The sequence below is a fragment of the Dromaius novaehollandiae genome, chromosome 10 (assembly GCF_036370855.1).
Source record: "Dromaius novaehollandiae isolate bDroNov1 chromosome 10, bDroNov1.hap1, whole genome shotgun sequence".
NCBI lineage: Eukaryota > Metazoa > Chordata > Aves > Casuariiformes > Dromaiidae > Dromaius > Dromaius novaehollandiae.
In genome coordinates this window covers 18,209,033-18,229,948 of record NC_088107.1, presented here as the reverse complement: position 1 = coordinate 18,229,948, position 20,916 = coordinate 18,209,033, and the positions used below count along the sequence as shown (strand labels likewise).

Below are 20,916 nucleotides of genomic sequence, written 5' to 3'. Positions count from 1 at the left end.
GCATTGGAACACAATGTTTTAAGTGCATGAAAGACAGCTTGAAAATACACTCAAAACACTAAAAAGAACTTCAGTAAATCACTTGATTATTTCACTGCAAAGACCTCAGTTCCATTAAGCTTGCCAGATTTTCAGCTTGACTTGAATAGTCCAGATTTCAAGTGCAACCAAAGCCTTCAAAAGACCTGATTTTTGGGCTGCATGCAGCAAGTCAAGATAGCTTTCCACAGCAAGAGCTACAAACACGCTGTTGCGATGCGAATTCAAACCAATTCTTCAAATTATTTAGATAACTGTGGAAAGTACTGACACAAAACCTTTAAGTATCCTCCAAGACAGCTGATTCTTTACCTGAGCTAAACTAGCATTTAAGCTTTCATACAATTTCTGTATCAGTGTTCCAAATCAAGGAAGTAAAACAATAAAGGAAGCAGATGTTTCCATCATCAGATAACTTCTGGCTTCAACAACATCCCCAAAAGGTTCAGTTCTCTAGTCACGAACATAGCTAGCTTGTAGAAGTCTGTCTGTAGAACGAATGGACGCAGAACTGAAATGAACAAAAACCTCCGCTTTGAAAGATGGCTTAACTACTCACTACTAGTTACATTCAGAAAATACCTTCTGTAATAAAGCAGCAGTAAGAAAAAGGAGTAACACGTTCAAGGTCCTCAAACCCACAGAAGTTGTTCTTCATTTCATTTACCAAAATGCAGGTTATGCATGTATTTTTTAGATCAAAGCTATCTCTAAACAGCAGTCGACTCGGAAAACATAAGATACTTATGTTTTTAATTAGATACCATAATTGCATGGAATCCCACTGATATTATAATTTTACAATTTTCACCTATAAGCCTCACTTCTCCTGCTTTAAATTAAAGCGAACAAACCAAATAAAAACAAAAAGACCACCAATGAAACTTACTTTGAGTAATTAGTAAAATTCAGCTGATTCTGAGAATGTATTGGTTTAGGGGGCTCAGAATGAAGGCTGGCAGGAACCTGTGCAGACGGCTTATTTTCAAAGCTTCTGCGATCAAAGTACGAGAGCTGCTTTCGATAATACTCTTCATCTTCTTCAGGATCATAATGATTTGAACGTACAATGTCTTCTGGGGGCTTTGCTTGAGGTCTCTGTGGTTCTGGGGCCCTAACCAGGAATAACATAAGATTTTTAAATTCTGCAAGGCAACCATAAGTTCTATTTTATAATCTAACTATTAACAAGCAACTGAAATATGAGAGTTATATAACTCTATACACCTGCATTACTGCTGCCTCTAAAATCTGACATAATAATATTCACTGACATATAGCACTAAATTATACGAAACTGAATCTAACATACCACTAGAAAAATTGCACACAGTATCCTTTTAACTTATACTGTCTTGAAATGAGATAGCTACGTTATTATAGCATAAAAGATATAATTATTTCTCTTTTACTAGATCTACTTTTAAATTATGTAAATTAGACATTATTTCCCTCTTACTTCTTTGGTCTTTTCTAAATTAATCATTTCCTTAGAAATGCTGAGAATGTAGCGTGCCACCCACCAGCAATCATGTCCTTGACAACCAACTTTGTAACCTTACTACTGACACAGAAATCATACTGATAACACTCCCACTCTACAGTCTACAGTTTCCAGTTGGAACCAGCAAAATATCTTGTCTGTACATTCTAATCCCGTACTGGAAACTAAAGTTAATTATCAGCTCTGTATCTACCTGTAAGTTGCTTTGTCATGTTCATACTGGCTTTGAGAAGTTGGTTTTGGACCACTCACAGTTGTGAGTGTAGGTTTAGGTGCTAGTTCCGGAGGCTGTAAAGAAAAGCACAGCATATTTTCTCAGATTCTAATTTTTAGAAAAATATAGCAGCACTTCTTCAGACTAAGAAAAAAAAAAGGCTCTGCAGAAAAAGACTAGTTAAAAAATGGGAGAGCTTAGCACAGCAAAATCCCCATAGTCAAAGTTTTTAGTTTCTGCTTTTAAAGCATACCACAGTTAGGTTGCTAAGAAGGCATTCCACAAGCAGCAGGTTTCCCTCCAAGACAATATTTTACTACTAGTGATATAACTTCATTAACAAAAGCAAGAAGTGAAAACTTAAATGACTTACCTTGACAGCAGATGTATCATTTGGATCCTTCATTTTTTCTAAAGATGGTGATCTTCTTCTTTCAAATATCTTAACTCTACTTCGCACAGACTGTGGTTTCATGGCTGGATCTTCTTCTTCCTCTGCTAGAGATGGTGGTGTAGGCAGTGGTTTACTGTTAGAAGGCAAAACCTCTGGTTTGGTTTGTGATGACGGTGGAGGAGGAAGAGAAATACCTGAAGTACTATGAGAAGGCTCAAATTGTCCAGCTTTAGCATTATAAGCTTGAGGAGGACCTTGTTCATAGCCCCTCATATGCGGGTCAAAGTACTGCTTTGATTCGGGAGATCGAGATATGGCTGAAGAGTATGGCTGAGCTTCTGGTTTATATCTACCATGTGTGTCATATCCAGAAGTATGTTGATCTTCATATCGCACTTGCGGTAAGCTGAAATTTTTAGGTGCATGCTCATAGCGAGGTCTACCATCATAACTCATTGGAGGGGGTTCCTCAAAACGAGGTTGTGCTGGATAATAGCGTTCTGTGCTCTCTTCTGTATTTTGTCTAGAATCAAGATCCCTAGGAGGTTGGTTGTCATAAGCTGTTCTTGGTTGGTAGGGCTGTTTTTCATCATAATACGCCCAGTGCTCCTCATAAGGAGGCACATGGTCATCATAATGAAGGCGAGGGTCATAACCACGAGAAAACTGATCTACATAGTTTGTAGAATCATATCTGTATGCTGATTGCTCATACTCCCTACTTGGTTGCTTTTCTGCATACTGAGCCTGAGATTCATACAGCAGATTTGGGTCTCTTTCTTGTCTCTGTACTGGGTGATTAATTGCTGGCTGTTTTAAGACGTAGTTTTGTCTGGATGCTTCTTCACTAACATATGGATCCTTTCGGTATACCTGTTTAAAAAAGCAGCATATTTTTCATTTAAAATGAAGAGTAACTGCAGCCATGTTTCATTTATAATGCAACATTTACAGCAAATTTAAGTTTTAAATATTGGCCTTAATTTTGTTTAGAAGCAGAATCATGATGCAGTTGTCTGCAATCACACGAAGCTGAACTTGATTCAAGAGATTCCTTTGAGCCCTACGTTCAAGCGAAAATATATACTTATATCAAAGAGAGAAAGGCAAAAATAACATTCACTGATCTTTGGGGTTTTCAGGGTTGATTTGGAGGGCGGTGGGGAGAGGGGGAACGACACTGATTGGTTTATATATTAAAATTAGCTCCAGCACTGCTAGGGAGGTATTTAAGGTCACCCTATATATTGGTTTTATCTTCATGATCAACTACTTCTAGCATAAAGTGTATACCTATATCAAAAAAATAGTGTCCATTTTAGGGAAAGAACAGATTTTTCACAAGGCCTCATGAATAAACAGCAGAGTGCTAAAAAAGTGACACACAAACTAAAATCAAAACACAGAATGAAGCTTTTTCATTTAAAATGTCTTTTCTTTAAAAGAACTGAAAAACATAGTTTGAAGCCATGCACACAAAATGTTAGATGATGCTTAGCAATTTAGATGCTTTGTTTGTTGTAAACTGCATGATCTCCTAGGGAAAAAAAAATTAGAAGGATTCTCCAGCTGGGGGCAAAACAAAAAGGATCATGTGCTAGCTTGATGTATAGCAGGAAATCAGCGCAACAATGCAGCACAGGTACCTTTGCTGGATCTATGTGCGGCGATAAGGATGATGGCTCTTGATCTCTTAGCACTATATGAGCTCCCTCAGTACTTGATGTTCTTAAGGGGCCCGCTTGTGGTTGGTAAGAGTTGTAAGGAGCAGGGGGAGGCTCCTCCAGTCTGACATTAGTTAGGTTTACATTAGGATTTACTGCAGAAGTTGATGAGGTTGCAGGGTTTGATTCAGGCGACGGGGAAAGGTAAGGGACTGCAGGTGAGGCTTCTGCTTTCTGTGAAGTGTTTAAAATATTTTAAATATACTGCTATTGAATAATCATATGACTGATTTATATTAAAAATACTTTAAATGATGCTTTGATCAACTCATCAGCTACATGTAGAATGATGTGTACTGAAAATATCATGCACTAACACTTCCAGAAATTCATTATGTTGAACATGAAAAGAGCAGAACATTTGAACAAGTAGCTCAATGGAACTTCAATCCCCCGCCTGTCAAAAGTCACTGACACAGGAGAAGTCGGTTCTCCAATTCATTGCAACGTATTACTGCTGTTGGTAGATTCTTGTATGCACTTACAATACTAGTAAGCAGAACAAACACAAGTTACTTGCTCAAGAGAACTGGCAATCTGAAGTAAATGTATGGTGGTCAGTATATAAAATTACTTTCTTACCGCCTGAGAAGCAGTTGTTTTAAATCCTGAAGAATCTATTCTGAGATTTGGCTGTGGCTGAGCTTGAGATGCATAAGGAGGGTAAGCTTGAGTTTCATGATGCATTCCAGAGGAATCCTCTCTAACAGGTTCGGAAGAACGGGTAATAGCAGATTCAGGAGGAGTCCCAACCTCATCATTCAGAGTTTCATCTAGTTCCTGATCAGTATAAGCACCCCCTTCTGTATCTGTGTCTTCGTAATCAGATGTGTGCCTACTGTCTGTACTGTACATAGAATATTCACTACCAGGAGCTGAGAGGTAAGAAAGGCGGTCATCATGTAAGTCAAGGTCATCACTTGTAGCACCATCTGCCTGTGACAAAATTAAAGAGTAAATGTTTATTGAAATAACTTTTAAGGATGATACTTTTTCTTATGATATAAAATTATGAAGTATTTTTTGTGTAGAATGAAATAGTATCCATCATCTTCTGATTCATGATAGAAAGTCTGGTATTTAAAAAAGTTAATAATATTCAAAGCCTAGCAGTACAATGGCACTACAGGAATTCAACAATTCTGAACACAATGGGGGAAGGAATAAGGCTTCAGTTGTTGGAGTTGGACAGAGTTGCCTCTGTCTAGAAGCCTCTTCTGCAGTCTAGCTCTTTGAACTAGTTTACTAAGGAGTCAGATGAGAGTCAGTGCAAGGGAGGAGATAGTCGACAGTGTCCACTTAGATCAAAGCATCCAGAAAAGATACAAAAACTGTACCTTTAAAGTATTAGCACACTGGAATCACTAATTTGAAGATGGATAAGAAACTGAAGGGAGTTCTGTTTGAGTTGAAATAGCCAGTTCAAATATTAAAGAAACATGTAGCAATAACTGATTCATCATTGGCTAACTTGTAGTTGGCATTCCTTTTAATATTAGTTCCACAAGAGCAAAGATTTAATGTGCACAGCATAGCATGTTGCTTAGGAAGGCAACAAGAGTTTCAGCAGGGAACACAGGGAATATTAACCCACAAATTTTGTATTTGTGTTCTCCAAGTCAAAAGAGTGTAAAGTTAGAGAGAACATAAGGACGTATTTTGGTTTTACAGTTAAAATAAAAGTCATGGGGTAGTCACAGCATCCAGCATGGATACAGCACACCAAACAGGAATTCTTTTAATAAAACACATCCAAATCCTGACCAAAGGTTCAAAGCAGCAGTACATCCTTAAGTAAACCGTGTCAACAGGCAGATGCTCTGTTACTACATCATTACCCACACAAGGACAACTGCACAGCCCTAATTAACAGAGAAAACTGCACTCATCTAATGACAAATCAGTTTTGAGCTGTTCACACAGACATTCAAAGGATAGCTAGAATCTGGGGGGGTGGGGTAGGGTGGGGGGGTGGTGGAATTCATCCCACAAGCCAGCATCTGAAACATCAGTATGGGGGTGACGGTGTTGGTGGGGGGAACACACAAACAAACCTGATTGCTACAGTTTTGTCACGTCTCCCCAAACGGAATTATCATACTGCTTACCTTTCCTTCCGAAACCCACACCAGTTGGTTTTGCTGTTGCTGAATTGCTTCTTTTAGAGCTCCATACCAGCCTTCATTCATTGAATTCAAGTTAATGGTAGCTAGAAGTACAACAGGTTACTTTGGCTTAGGATTTAGGCAGAATTTTGCAAAGGATCTTTATCATCAGTACTGAAAGCACTACAAAATGTGAACTTAAAACTGATATTTAAAGAGTAATGCAACTATTGGCATTCAAAGCAACCCTAAGGCCTTATGTGGTTTGGGGCATTTTATCCAATAGGAAACACCTGGTTAACAGTAGTCTTGAACAAAGTGAGACAAACTTGATCAGATTGAGAAAATTACATGATTCACCTATTTATTCAAATGTTTAGTTTTAGCCGATTATGGCAGAGCCTCCACATCTGTTAAAAAAAGGCATTTTGGTATTCTGGATTTCTTCACATTTATGCAGTTGTGTTCAAGTGATGCACACACCAATGTTACTGAACAAGTGGAGCCTGAACAAGTCAAAAACTGCTCAACTCAGGTGGTCCAATTGCAGGGAGTGCACTTGGCAAGCTAACACCACCCTTCCCATCCTTGGGGCCACAAATGAGTCGACATGAATTGGGATCAAAGAATAAGGAAGGCATGCAATCAGTATTAGGTCATACTAAGAGCAAGAGAATGCCAAGGAAGAAAAGGAGAACCTGGGAATGAGCTAATATAAAACAAGCTAAGAAATAAAAAATTTGTTTTCTCTTCTAAAGGAAGAGAAGAAGCAAGAGAAAAGAAAGATGAGGGAGTAAGAGGAAGCAGAGAAGAAAAACAAGACAAAAGACATGAACTACATTTAGTGCAATTAATGTGCACTAGTGCTTTTAATAGCAGTACTTTAATAAATTTATTATATCAGTATTGTAGTTTTCAAAGTCCGACTGGCTTAACATAAAAGGAGATACTGATACACAGTTACCTAGCAGTAAGAGCAGCTGTTAACAGCAATTAATTAATAGCAATTTCATACAAAAATACTGGTGAAATCTTCAGGGAAAGCAGATTTCTACTCTACTACTATTTCTTTCAAACTACTTACTCGTAAAGAGATGGTGATTATTTTTGCGTAGCTTGTGAGCTCTTTCATATAGCTTTCGGGCACTTTTTCGTGATTCTGGACACAATCTCATTCTCATGGTCTTTACACCCTGTTTAGAATCAGGGTTCAGGAACACTACAATTGGATACCACTGCGCGTAATTCAGACGGTCCACTGCATTTGGAGTGACATCTAATAAAGCATGTTTGTCCTGTTACAATAAAATGCAGGAAAAAAAGTGAAGCTTTCAAATTCTACAACAGATATACTCTTTTAAAAAACATCCTGTTTTGTGTTACCTTTACAGAGTTCATTGTTTTAAGTTCTTTTTCTATTTGAATAAATACAAAGACCATTTCAACACCAGGCTACATGGGTAGGCATATTTTAAAATTGTAGGACTGACTGCATAACTATGAGGTTTCTAGTGTTTAGCTGCCTATAAAGCAGGCCTTAAGGAAGCAGAAACTACAAAAGGGCACTAAACTAAAAATAAGCAAAGTCTTTTGCTAACAGGAAAAAACAAAAGATCCAAACTCAAGACAGTCTCATTACACATCTCCATCCTCCCTTCCAAGGGATCAATTTTCTGAATGTAGTAACTTGGCCAGCTTTCATCATCTGCAAGATTCATCTCAAACACGCAGCAAGTAGCCTTCCTACTCTGCTGCTAGAATATCTTTTTGCTATTGGAGGATTTCAGAAAGTTTGTTTTCAAGTAGGAAAAGGAAAAAAGAAGAGTAGAGGCTCATGAACTAATATCAGGAGTTTCCAGGATATTAAGAAGATAGACTGAAGGAAGAAAATATTAAGAAAGGGAGCCCCCTTCCCCTACTCCTCCCACAAAAAAAATGATGCCCATTTATTAATTTATAAGTTAGTTTTTTTTTTTTTGGGGGGGGGGGGGATGTGAGGGTGTGTGCGCAAAGGTGGGACTTCATATAAAGTATCAATTCCTAGCTGTAATGTCACATATTGGCTTTAAGTGAAAGAGAAAGCAGCATAAAACAGCCATAATGAAGAGGGGGAAAAACTCCTGGAACAAATTCTAGAGTTACTTCCAGGCTGCAGTTATCAGTATGGAGAAAGAATGTCTGTTTGTTTATTAACTAATAGAAAGGTGAGAAAGGAGATCAGGAAGCAGGAGTGTAGGACCACAAGAAGCGTAAGAACATATAACACAGTATAGCATAATGCAGAGAGAAACAAGAGCTTCCATGCCCCAGTGTCCCACCATACTCAAGTAAGTTTGTATTAACCCTTGGTTGGCCTTTCTCCCTCCTCCCCCACCCTTTCTATTTTTAGTCAAAGATTCTGCAAAAGATTCTGTGGAATTTTCCAGTTTGCAGAATTATGTTTTGCCAGTCTGCCAGAACGCCAACCACTATTCAAGGCATATTTGTGAAGAAGTTTGCCATCTCTGAATTATAGTTTAAGTTTAAAGAGACTTCATGGATTCAATGAGAAAGTAACCCAGGGACTCTAAGAGCTGTCATGTTTCTTTATAAAGCCCAGATTAAAGAATTTATAACCCTTCAGAGCACCTCCATAAACAGAGCGTTTTATTTCACTGTTTAAGTTAGGTTGAACTGAAATAAGTAATTTTTAAAGCAAAACCACTAATTTGATTTATGTTTCTATATTAAGAACACCCAACATCTTTCTGATACCAGTTCCACACCTGTTCTTGCTCACTTATTTTCAAAATTTGCCTTGGTCTGTTAGAAGTATAGTGATAATAAGACACTTACTCTATCAATAATCTGTTTTATAGTGTGAAGACGAATGATGCCAGAACTACGTTGGTCAGTACCAGCATCTCTTGGTTCACTTTCTGGTAAAGAGGATACAACAAAAATCTGTTGTAAATTTACAACATATTCTACATCCCCTCATTAAGATAAAACAAACCATTTCCGAGCTCAAAATATCAATTCAGTTTGAAAACACTCCTCTTAAAAAATAATACAGAAATTAAATTACCAAGTCTAATTTGGCCATAAAAGTCACTAAACATGCATCTTTGCAAAATCATTCAGAAATAAGATATTAGAAAGGTTCTGAATTCAAATGAAGCTTGAGAAGGCTACAGCACTAATATTTTTGCATTCAGAAAATTATCATCAACCAACTGGTGAAAGAGCTGACATTTAGACTGCTACCTCGCATTGTCAAAGCCTTGTTAAAAATATTAATGGTTAAAGTAACAATGTATGAAGAATTTCGAAAAAAGTTGTCTATTTTATAACGGTGAGAAACTTGATCTGACACTTACTTGCAATTTGAAAAATATCTGGTTCTTCTCTAGCAAGTTTTTCCCGTGCAACATCAGCTATTGGACCAAAAATCGTTACAGGTCTGAGAAACCCAGCTAGAATTAAAGGGAAAAATAGAGAAAAACATCAAAATATAATCAACCACTTTAAATGCAAGAGACTCTTAAATACACCAATTAAAATAAAGCAAACCACACAACCCTGCCAGCCTACCACAGTGATACTAAGAATAAAGGCGTACCTTCCCGAAGAACAACTCTTTCATAGGCAGGAAACTTTGTCTGCACAGGTTGGGCAGAAAGATCTTCTCTGCTTTTTCGGAGATTTCTTTTGGAGCTACGCAAACCCCGGAATCTCCAGAAGTCTGCTCGATCTCCCCCTGCCGTCTTTGGAAGCGTGTACTGCACACTAGCTAGCTGCTCAGCTCTAAGATGACAACAAATCCCAAACCAGTTACCAAGCAAGTCAGCTTCTAAAGTAATGCCTGACTAGCAAGTTTATTCTTGTAAAAACGCTAAGCTCTAAGCTAGCTTTCTGTGGACTGTACAGGAGTTCAAGGCAAATCCATATGAAACTTGGCAGAAATCAGATGCAACTTGAACAATTTTAATTAAATGTTAAAAAGAATTGAGTGAACCAGTTATATAAACTGGTGCCCAGCAGATCAGGCATATCCTTATACAAATACAGAATTTAAAACTGTACTTAAAACTTGCTGTTTGAAAACTACTTTAAGATCTTACCTGTTTTTGTTAGGTATGATACCTCTTTCAACTTCCTTGTGATTCTTGCCAATTCGAATTGCCAGCCATGAACCCAGCTTGCCATTGTATAGTGTGTCCACCACACGGAACACTTCACCTTTGTTGAAGCTTAGTCCATAAGGAGATTCCTTTTCATATTCAAAATGAGTTCGGATATAGAAAGAATCCCCTACATCAGACTCAACAATGCGACGGTAAACTGAAAGAAATCAACCCCCCAAAATATATAACGTTCTGCAAGTTCAACTTACATCCTAAGGCTCATATGAATCACTCAAAGCACCATCTCACCTTCCTTTAATTCTCCTTGTTTGAAATAAAAGGAATTATTTCAAAAAGCCTTAGAATCTCAGAGCTTCTCTATTTTTTAGCACCAAAACTATTAATAGCAAACACTACTGATGGAAATTCAACTTTTTCTGGCAAAAATTTGGTGCTAGTGTAGTTTAATTCAGTTTCCCTGAAAGGAATTAATTACACCAGGAAAAAAGTTTGTGCATGTAGGTCCACATGCATCAGCATAAAGCTGCATCTCCACTTACTTTCAAATACAGAACTATGACAAACTTTCCTGCCCCCCATCCCCTGCAAAACATATAATATCAATACTTTTGTCAGATACTATTTCTTATTACAACATCAATTCTCTACTCCACTTGAAATAGTAACCTATCCCAAATTCAAAGAAAAAATTAATAGTCTTCCTAAGATGCCAATCTCTTGCAAGCCAAAAATAACTCAATGTTAGTTATACTTTATCTGGTTCCAAAGCAGACCACTGCATTGCTCCTGATATACAAATACTTACCGTCTTTTTTCTTCTGTGCCAAAATGGTTACTTCTTCACCTTTAGGAAGATCAAGCAAAAAAAGGACAGCTTCCTCTCTGATGATATTTGTGAAGTCTACGTTGTTTACCTGGTATCAACCAAGTAATCAGTTTGATTTAGCATACATCATAACAGACACACAACTATATGCTGGGAAATGTGAATTAGCTTATTGCTAAGGTTGTTCATTCAATTTCAAATATATACACCAAAAGTATGCATTCAATAAGCCTTCTTCTGCATCTCTAAATAGACATAACTTTCTTGATAAAAGTGCAGCTTCTAGAATATTAAGTACCCATTTATTGTGTATTCCTTAGACCAGTATTATGGAGCATCTAGAAACACCAGTTGAGTTAAGCATCACACATTCAGATTGTAACAAATGGAGCACTCCAATAGACCAAAAATACGCCACATGATTTTTCCAATACATCAGTCCTTCTCTTTGGTCTAATATCTGGTCGCTGAATACAGCGTGACTACCAGGTTAGACTATGTTTAATATATGCACTGATTAAGCATTTTTTAAAAGAAATTCTAAAGTCTCTAAAGACTTGGTTTATATTCCTCTCAGTTATATTCTACGGGCAGATGACTGCAGTGGAAAAAGCCTGCTGAAGTAAAAGACAACAAATAAAACTGAATGATCAGAACTTTGCCATTGAGACTGATTTTTTTTTTTTTTTTTAAAAAGAAGAAATATCTAGCCAAATTTCACTGCATTCACTTGTTTTCGCTACATGCGGAACTTCCTATCGACTTGCCAAATAACTACTAAGCAAGTGCACTGTGTGAACACATGGGGCAGTAAAAATTAACTTTAGCAGAATCAAAGCCCTGTCCACTTAAAAGCACATACTTGCCCAGGGCATGGAACAGGGAGTACGTTTCTTTGGTAATGGTACCTTGCCCTTTCATTCAAGATTTCATAACACTTTCAGATTCTAACTACTAGTAAAATATGTAGCAAATATGTATAGAAACAATTGAAAAATTTAGCGACCTGTTACAAAAACATTTTCAGTTGGCTTTAGTCTAGGCAATTGGACATATAACTCACTAGCCTTCCTAGCAATACTACAATAGCAGGAAATTCTGCTGCTAAGTCATCTATTACAGTTCAGAGTACATGCAGAAAAACAACATGAAGTAAAACAGCAATATATTTGATACTACCAAATAAACCCAAAACAAACAAAAAAACACATCACACACCAAAAAAACCCAAACTACTCTGGTATGATACAAACTTTGCACTGTTACAAATTTTGACATACCCTGAGAATCTGGTCTCCTTCCTCTAATCCTTCTTTAGCTGCAGGGCTGTCTTCCAGAACACCAGCTACAAATATGCCAACATCATTGCCACCAGCTAGCCGCAAGCCCACACTATCTCCTTTTTTGAATTTTACCAGCTTCATGCTTGGCCTAGAGATTTAGGAAATATTCCATTTAGAAGTAAAATAATATAAAGTATCCTAATAAATTTGAGGCTGCAGAGACATGCAAAGTAGTAATTTACCTATTGCTTCAATGAGAGCATATTATGCTATGCATACCAGTAATTGTATATCGACTGCAGCTGTTACAACAGACTCACTAAGAGCCTTATTCACCATCTTGGACAAAAGCTCGGTTTGCTCAAGAACCATGTGATAGATTGAAATAGAGTTTGGAGTTACATTACCGAAGCATTCCATCTTCATGGGTTGAATTGGGTAAAAGACCATCAGATGGACTGACTGGTAAATCCACATCTGGCTGTCCTCCTTGTGCATACACTGGCTTTGGCTCTATTAAAAAGCAAAGATTTGAGGTGTCTATTTGGTCTTTTAAAGATGAGAAAGCAAAGCATACCCTAATTAACACCCTAATGACTTCTTCAGTAGCCCTCCTCTATCCACAAGCCCACTTGCATTAAGTTGAAGATTCCTTTTTAGAAACTCATAACAGAAGAGATACTTGTCATTCAAAACAGGGTGATTCCTGGTTTAGTTATTACTACTTCAGCAAAAATCCCAGTATTTCCTTTATGCTTCAGTAAATGGAGTATTCTAAATACGGCAAAACCGCAAGAACTAGAAGGCTTTATGATCCCTCAAGTCCACTCTAAACCCTTCTCTCCATCTTCATACCTTGATGTGCCTAATGCTACTTGCTTATTTTCCATTGGCTTTCTTCCCATAAGCATTCTTTAATTTTTGAAATGAAAGTAACACAAACACTGGAACTAGTGCTCCATGTCTTCTGGTTGGCCAGTTTCAGTGCTTAATTTGGTCCAATGCGAGTTCTCCTTACCGACAGGCACTTACTATGACTCTGCTGCATAGATTCTCTGTTATCCCTGGGAAGAAACTAGTCTTTTCCCCTGCAGTGGACACTAACAGAGACTCTTCTCTGTCAGGCAGTTGTTTGTGTTGCAAGAATTTACATTTAAAGCATTATCTCTGCACATTCCATAAACACTGACTTCACACCAGGCTAATGTCATCTTCTGCTTTTTTCAGCCTTCCTTTCAAATCTAGGCTCATTTGAATGGACCAGTTTGAAATTGGATAACGATTTTATTACATACCTTTAATAACAGAGTTTGTCCTTACTGTATAGTACCGTACCACTTCCCTGCAAGTCTGATGATCTCTTGCTAGCCAAAGCTCTGAATACTCCCCTTCTACCCTCCCTTGACATAAGTCAACCACATCTAACCATGTTTTCATTAGTTTCTGAAAGATACCCATTTCCTTGCAGCTTTCTGTAGTGCTATTAAAGGCTAAGCTCTTTATTACACCTCTTCCAGACGACGCATTGTATAAACTCTTCCAGACTATGCATCATATAAAGATAATCTGCAAACACAAACTTGAATAATATATTTATTGGTCTACCTCCTCTCCAGACATCTCCTCCCATCCAAACTCTTCAGTTCTTTACTGAGATACTGAATCCTACACACTGTAGTCTCACTGCTAATTCCTTAAGTTGTTAATTATTTTCAAACTTCAATATGTTTCTTTTCCTTCTACCTTGCCTTTCCAGAGCAGCTGCCTCTAAACTGTTTGGACAGCTCCTCTTCGTCCACTTTTAAATTCCAAAAAGGTCTATTCTGCAAGCCCTACAAAACCTTAAAAGAACTGCCCAGAACAGCATCCAGTCAGCATACTATTTTATCTCCCCCATCCTGCAACCGGCTTTCATCTGCTGTCATTTAGCTTATACTTCCCCTTCAGGATTAAAAAAAGGAATCTCTCTTATTTTGTTTTTATTATTAGTTGCAGTGTACTTTTTATAATGGCTTCTTGGGCCATGACTGCGGTTAGTAAGCACTACAATAACAAAGCATTTTAGGAGCATTATTGTTCCCAAACACAACTCAGAACAGGCTGAAGTAATTTGAACTTGGTCTGTTTTAAGACTATGTAAGAAATCATTCCGCAACTAGGCAATGGTGTGAATCTTTACTGAGCATCCATTCTTAGAAATATGCATAAATTAATGTTTTAACATTTTTACCTGGGAGTGGTGGAGTTTGCTTTTCAGTTCTTTCAACTGCCACCTCTTCCACAGTTTTAGAAGTATCATATGCATTCTTTACCGGTGTAGAGACAGCTCCTGGTTTAGTTATTCTGTCATCTTCTCTGCTTCGAAGGCTGTATTAGGGAAAAAGAAAAAAAATTCACTCCGCATATAGAATTATTACGATGACTGTATGCTACTAGGACTAAAGAAGAAAATCTTTTCACTCAAGTATCTATTACTATTTAATGTTTTGTTCTCTTAGAGCATCACAATATTAACATTTTTACCATTTCAGAATTTCTGAAAATGTTGTCCCAACTTTGCTAAAACACAAAACAAAACAATGCCCCAAAACCAAACACTCCTCACACACACCCTGACACACATGCCCCTCTCCGGATACGGCTCTTTAGAAAGAGGAAGGTTGGGGTGAACCAGACTGCTGTCTTTGCTACTCTCCTTGCTTCAAAAGCAAGGAAGCCCCACACACAGGCTCCACATGGAAACCTAAGACTAAGAGTCCTGATGCTGCTCTCCATCACACCTCCCTACGGAGGTATGGGATCTCCAGGGGCACTCCGGGCTGTGATCTGGCCATGCCGTTTGTCCCACCGTGCACGGGAGCAGCCCTGCGTGCGGAGATGTGCACGTACCGTGCAGCGGTGCTTCGCGGAGGTGAAAGGCAGAATCCAAACCTGCCCCTAGCTGCTTCCTGCCCTCTGTAGGGAGCATGGTCCTAAGTCCACACCTGCTGCAGTTTATTGCACATAAAAGTGAAAAATAGGAGCATTTCTCACACAGTCAGTCATCCGACTTATTTTAGCAAAGGACAACTGGCCTGCTCTTATGTTCTTCCTGTACATGTTTACAGCATAAAATATAATCAAAGGAGTATATGACAAACTAAAAAAAAATCTCTCATTCTGAAAACAGTAAGAATGTCTAAAGCTCTAAGAGTGTGATTTCTACTCCTTTAGCTCAAACATTATCTATTTTAATATAGAGGTTACTTTCCTACCAGCTATATCATAGCAGGACTGTACATGTACACAACACACATGTTAAACTTGACTGTTATGCTCCCATCTGTTCAGTACAAAATAATGCATTAGGGCTACAGCAGATCATCGTTAATAAGCAGTTGAAAAAACAAAGTCGCAGACTAGGATACTAAGGAGACAGTCTTAATTCCAGAGCACAGACATTCTAAACAGGCCAGAGAGATTCAAAACACCTATTCAGATCCTGATTGCATTAGCAAATACACAAGGATATAAAGGTCTTTGAGCAAGGACAGACCCAAACAAACCATATGCTTATTATATAATATCACACTTAATGGCCACAGAGGAAATAAGTATTCTAAAGAGGAACAAATAGCTTGGTTTTAAGTGCAACTCCCTCTCCTCTCAGAGAGGTCCACCGAGAAAAAACACCCTGTTCTTTCACTACTAACAGCCAGAGGGTGCTACTACACAATAATGAACACTGCTTCCTGCGAAGTGAAAGTGTATCCACAAAAATCCATTCTGCAGAGTAAAGACTGTATCTGTTAATCAGAACTACTGCTTCAAAAGTTTTATGAAGCCAGACTTTAGGGGTGGGGGAGAGGCAAATATACTGACCCGAGATTTGTATGAAAAGAATAAGACTGAACATATCAACATAAGTAAAGTGGGCTTTTCTGAAGCAACATTGCATGTTGCATGTGCATGAAACATCAGGAACAAAGCTTAGTTCAGCTCTGCTCTCTAGACAGACCATTCATGAATTTATTAGTACTTATTTGCCATTAATACCTTTCACTACTACCTTCTTCTAGTTGATATTAGAAATATATCGATCATCAGAAGCACGCACAAAACTATAACCACCCACAGAAGACAGAGGCATCCACCATTGTAAACAACTAGCTATTTGCAAGTGGTTGTTAAGTACAGGTACAGTGGCTTAAAAAAAAAAGCATAAGTTTTTAAAAGTTAATTCAAATAAATACACTTTCAAGCTCTCTTCTAGAGCTGATAAAAACGATGCTAAAACCATTAACTCAAGCAGCAAGCATTAACTTCTCTTTCTGCTGCCTAACTTCTATAAAGATTTTGCTATTCCTCTCTCAGATCTTCAGTATCATTCGTTTGTCCACAAAATAAAGTGCATAAGGTAAAGCAATAATTTTACTTTCAGTACCAGGCTGAGATATGACTGGACTCTTAATTTCCGTGAAAAAATTTACCATCTCTCATTAAAGAGACAGATGCATTTAGTTATTTAAAAGCATACTAAATAATTTACAAAGCAAAAGAAGTCCTATAATAGTATGGCCTACAATTAGCTCCTCCACTCCCTGCCAAAAGATGTTTGGGTATCGAGCACAAGTTACTAATATTTTATAGTAAATTTCTCACTGAGCCCTCTCTACCTTTTCCTTGCCCTCTCCCAAAACCTAACAGAAGCCTCATTCCAAAACTGCGTTCTCTTTTGCCTCAACAATAAGGCCAAAAATACTGGAGTTAGTATACAGGGCAACATTCATTTTACATTTCCTCTCTGCATAATCCAAGAACACTGCACTTTTATGTGCCTTGGATATCTGCATATATCAAAAACAAATATACAGGAAAAAAAACGGCTCACAAAAACAGTAACTAGAATGCAGGCACCGAAAACATGGCACAAAATAGAGGCAGCCAAACACCCAAGCTCATTCAGAGACGTGAAGCGCTACGCTTCAAAGCTACACCACTGCCTTGCATGCAGGCAAACGTACCTGGGCAATTACAATGGCTGTAAAAGGTCAGTTCTGCTCTACATAAGGAAACAAAGTTTGAATGGAAAAGACAATAGAACAAAATGAAAAAGCTCAGAACAACAGGAGAGTAGAATTTTTTAAAGTGGTCTCTTAAGTACTGCATACTTCCCCCTCTGCAAGATGGTACAGGAAAAAACTTGATGCTGTCACTGCTTCTAGGTGATCGAAACTCGCTGAGAAGTGACAGCTGCACTTCCCATGAGTCATCAGAGGTGTTATTAACTGCATATGTGTTCTGACAGTACTGTTTTTACTTCAACATCTGTGCTGTGTCAGGGCCCCCTCCACTCCCCCTCCTTTTTTTCTTAAGTATGCCCAACTGCAGCAGCTTTAAACAACCTTCAGTCACAAAATGCTGAGTCAGCTACACATTCATGCCATCAACTGTGGTTTTCATTATTTGGAAAAAAGTTCGTAACACATTCTTGCTGTGTGTTATGTTTGCACATAAAAGCTTTGAAAAATATGAACGTACAGGCTTTGTCTAAACATGTATTTTTAGCATATTTTAAACTGTTCACTATGAAAAGATAGTAAGGGCCAAGATCAGCATCTTCCTTCAAAATAGGGTCGACTTCTGTCCAAAATTCCAGTTTTTCCACTTAGTTGTTTCAGAAAGAGACAGAGAAAGCCTCTTTTGCAGTGTATAGACTCACAGATGCATTATGCAAGTCAGCCTCATCCTTTCAGAACTAATAACCGCCTCTACAGAGCTTCCTTCAAGCTACCATACCTTTCTTGCTGAGGCTGAAACGTTAGACATACCAAAAAGCATTTTTGTGATTCCAGTGTCCAAGGAAAGAGGACAGCAAAGGAGAACCGGGTCCCAAGAGCGAGTTCTTTCAGTTGGCAAAAGGCACCCAGAGATGTCATAGGCAATAGGCAAGACAACAAGACGGAGCAATAGGATCAGAGAGGTAAGAAATAGTATATATGATACTTCCCCAAGCACTCTCCAGCTTCGAGTGCAGAGGCTCCTTTTGCTCATCTCTGGCTGTCTTAAGTATTGCTCTTAAACACAGAATGTCAGAGAACTAAAGGTAACTTGGCATAATCTATTTTTTTTTCCTCTACCTAAACAGCTGCTCTTATACACATCTTTAAAACTATACTTACCCTTTAAAACATGGTCTGCTCAGCGAGTTCTTCCCCAAAGCCAGGACTTATTTTTATCTTGTATTTCATTTAGTGTCTAATTCAGTATCAGTTGGCTAAAAAACCTCAAAGTCTCCAGAGCTACAAGTATATGTCTGTATCTGCAGACTTCCAAGTCCTTTCAATATGGAGGAACTACTAAGAAATGACTGGTTAACCTAAAGCTACCTCAGAAACAAATCCAAAACCAAGCTTCTTACCTGTGCACAGAAGAGACTCCAGAGCTGGCTTCTCTCCTCAATATGGGAGGGCAGGAGGGGAAGCGTGCGTGTGTGTGTGTGTGGGGGGGAATGGGGTGGGCAAAGGGACTTAATCTCTGTTGTATCTGGAAATCGCTACGTCCACTTAAGAGTCAATCCTGAGTTCTCACTGTTGATTCAATGCATGTTCACGTAAAGACTACCGATTGAAATAAAGACATTATCCCATATAAAGACAAAGCTTTGACTAAACTAGCACAGAAATCAGTGATTTTACATAAGTACCTACCATTTTCTGGATCCCTTCTAAGACTATGGATAACTTGCAATCTACCATAACAGAAAAATGTAAGATAGTCAAAAGATTACTAATTACACTATTAGTAAATTAAAAAGAACATGGTTTAGAAACTGAGTTTTAGAAAAGCTGGCAGATTTCTGTAGTCTAGTGCATACCTGAAAGCATCAGGCAGTAATGAACCTTGTGTGAAAGGACCAAGTGCATTCCAGCAGAATTTTTCTCCTCCTCAGCATATGCTTGGCAGAATAGACACTAGAATGTCACCATCTTCAGTACATTCTTAGTGCCCTCCTAAAGCTCACAAAATTTGGTAACATTTTTTTGCACTTCTTCCTCAGCTTTGCTGTTCTCAAGCAGCTTTGAGATCTTTCTCCAAATTTTAAACCATGACAGAGAGTTGCATCTAACTTGCTCTCACAGCAAATCTGTTCTTGCACCAAAAAACATCCACCAAAGAAAAAGTTGCTTCTAACGTTCTTCCCTATGCATCTCAGGGCCCAACAGACATTCTGATCTTGAAAGAGACATGTTCAACAGGAAGTTAATCCATGCCAAGGTAGTTCGTGTTCATAAAGTAGATGCAATGGATGCATTCAGAGCTGAGAAAGCTTCAAAGTTCCTTTTCAGGAAGGATTTAATTCTTCTGATAGTTTAGTCCACAGAGAGGAAGTGACTGTCTACCTCAGCTACTGTATTTAATAGGTCAGGAAAGAACTAACACTGGGGTAAATAAGTCAGTTTCAGCTTTGATGGTTTTTTCCCCTCCACTAGTCCTTTTCATGCCGTATTAGAAATGCATGATAAGAAATACAGGTTTCAGATCTGATAGAGACCTCGCACCCTTTACAATCAAATTTTTCAAAGCGTGTCCTACTTGAAGAGTATACTCAAGAGAAAGGCAAAGCTACAAAACCCACTTTCGTTGACATTCAGAACCAGAGTATTTCAAAATGCTTATTTTCCCACACTAACTCAAACCATAGGAATTGTCTTTTTTCTGCACTCTTGAAGGGACAATCAGAAAAATCGTTTTTGACCCTAAAAATCACAACAATAAACACAAACATAACTTCCTTTGCAACATACTTAGACAACAACATCATGACATGAGGAAGACTCAACACATTCATTAATCCTGAATTTCCACCACTGCCTTCGTAACTAAAACTATGGAGCTATGACTTCCCCACCTAAAGAATGCCTCAAGTTGGTTGATCTTTTTATACAAAGACAGGAAAAACAAGTTAACAGCTCACTTTACTTGTATTTTTTTCCTCAGACACTACGTGGAGAAAAGAATATCACCAAAGCAGGAAGGGCTCTCTACACTCACCGTGTTTGCCCCTGCTCTGTAAGCAAGGATTCAGTCCATCTAGTTGAGGACTGAAAACTGTGTGGCTGAACTTGCATCCTTCTAGTGACGATTCTACTCATCACCAAGGGCAGCTATGCCATGAAAAACTCTGCAATAAGCAAAAGCTGGTAGCTATACAAGTATTACAACACAGTTAAAAACACTTCAAAACGTGAAGATGTGGAAAAATTGAGCTAGCCCTCCATTCCAGTGGTCTTAGCTCTCATGGATGTTTTACTGAACTATAAAATGTGCGCTTTTAAAACAACTGAAGCAGCGTGGCATCCCTAAGTCTGGGACCCTGCTGTTGAGTGCTTCTCACCGATTTGGGGTTTCTATGTGAAAACAATCTTTTGTGCCTTGTGGTCTCTATAAACACCATTCAGTGTAAGAGAGGGGGAAGCGTTCGGAATCCCTCACCGCAAGCAGGTGGACATGCCAGGAAAGGCCCGTCTTGCAGGCTTACCAACTCCGAAGATATTTAAAAACTTGAAGGCGTAAGTATTGTTTTGCCTGCCCCTTGGGCAAACAACATGTAGCTAATAAACAATAATCAAGTATATCTCAGTTTTATGGAACAGCTGGCTGCAACTTGTTTTTTCAGAATTTTTGACATTTTAAAGTAGTCAAATAAAAGCTCTGATT

General features: G+C 38.3%; 1 protein-coding gene across 8 annotated transcripts in view; it reads right to left on the bottom strand.

Annotated features, from left to right (window-relative positions):
* Positions 1 to 20,916, bottom strand: part of TJP1 (tight junction protein 1) — a 178,420-nt gene that overhangs the window by 15,755 nt on the left and 141,749 nt on the right. For 6 of the 8 annotated variants that reach the window (XM_026113376.2, XM_064517476.1, XM_064517477.1 and 3 more), the window contains 15 exons: positions 14,447 to 14,583; positions 12,624 to 12,729; positions 12,214 to 12,364; positions 10,913 to 11,021; positions 10,084 to 10,303; positions 9,582 to 9,766; positions 9,340 to 9,435; positions 8,816 to 8,898; positions 7,065 to 7,275; positions 5,984 to 6,084; positions 4,458 to 4,811; positions 3,798 to 4,049; positions 2,131 to 3,024; positions 1,737 to 1,831; positions 929 to 1,153 (listed from right to left, as the gene is read on the bottom strand). In XM_026113376.2, the coding sequence (XP_025969161.2) occupies positions 929 to 1,153; positions 1,737 to 1,831; positions 2,131 to 3,024; positions 3,798 to 4,049; positions 4,458 to 4,811; positions 5,984 to 6,084; positions 7,065 to 7,275; positions 8,816 to 8,898; positions 9,340 to 9,435; positions 9,582 to 9,766; positions 10,084 to 10,303; positions 10,913 to 11,021; positions 12,214 to 12,364; positions 12,624 to 12,729; positions 14,447 to 14,583 (3,219 nt within the window). The remainder of the gene's footprint in view (positions 1 to 928; positions 1,154 to 1,736; positions 1,832 to 2,130; positions 3,025 to 3,797; positions 4,050 to 4,457; positions 4,812 to 5,983; positions 6,085 to 7,064; positions 7,276 to 8,815; positions 8,899 to 9,339; positions 9,436 to 9,581; positions 9,767 to 10,083; positions 10,304 to 10,912; positions 11,022 to 12,213; positions 12,365 to 12,623; positions 12,730 to 14,446; positions 14,584 to 20,916) is intronic. The other 2 variants (XM_064517480.1, XM_064517482.1) reach the window with 1 other exon arrangement.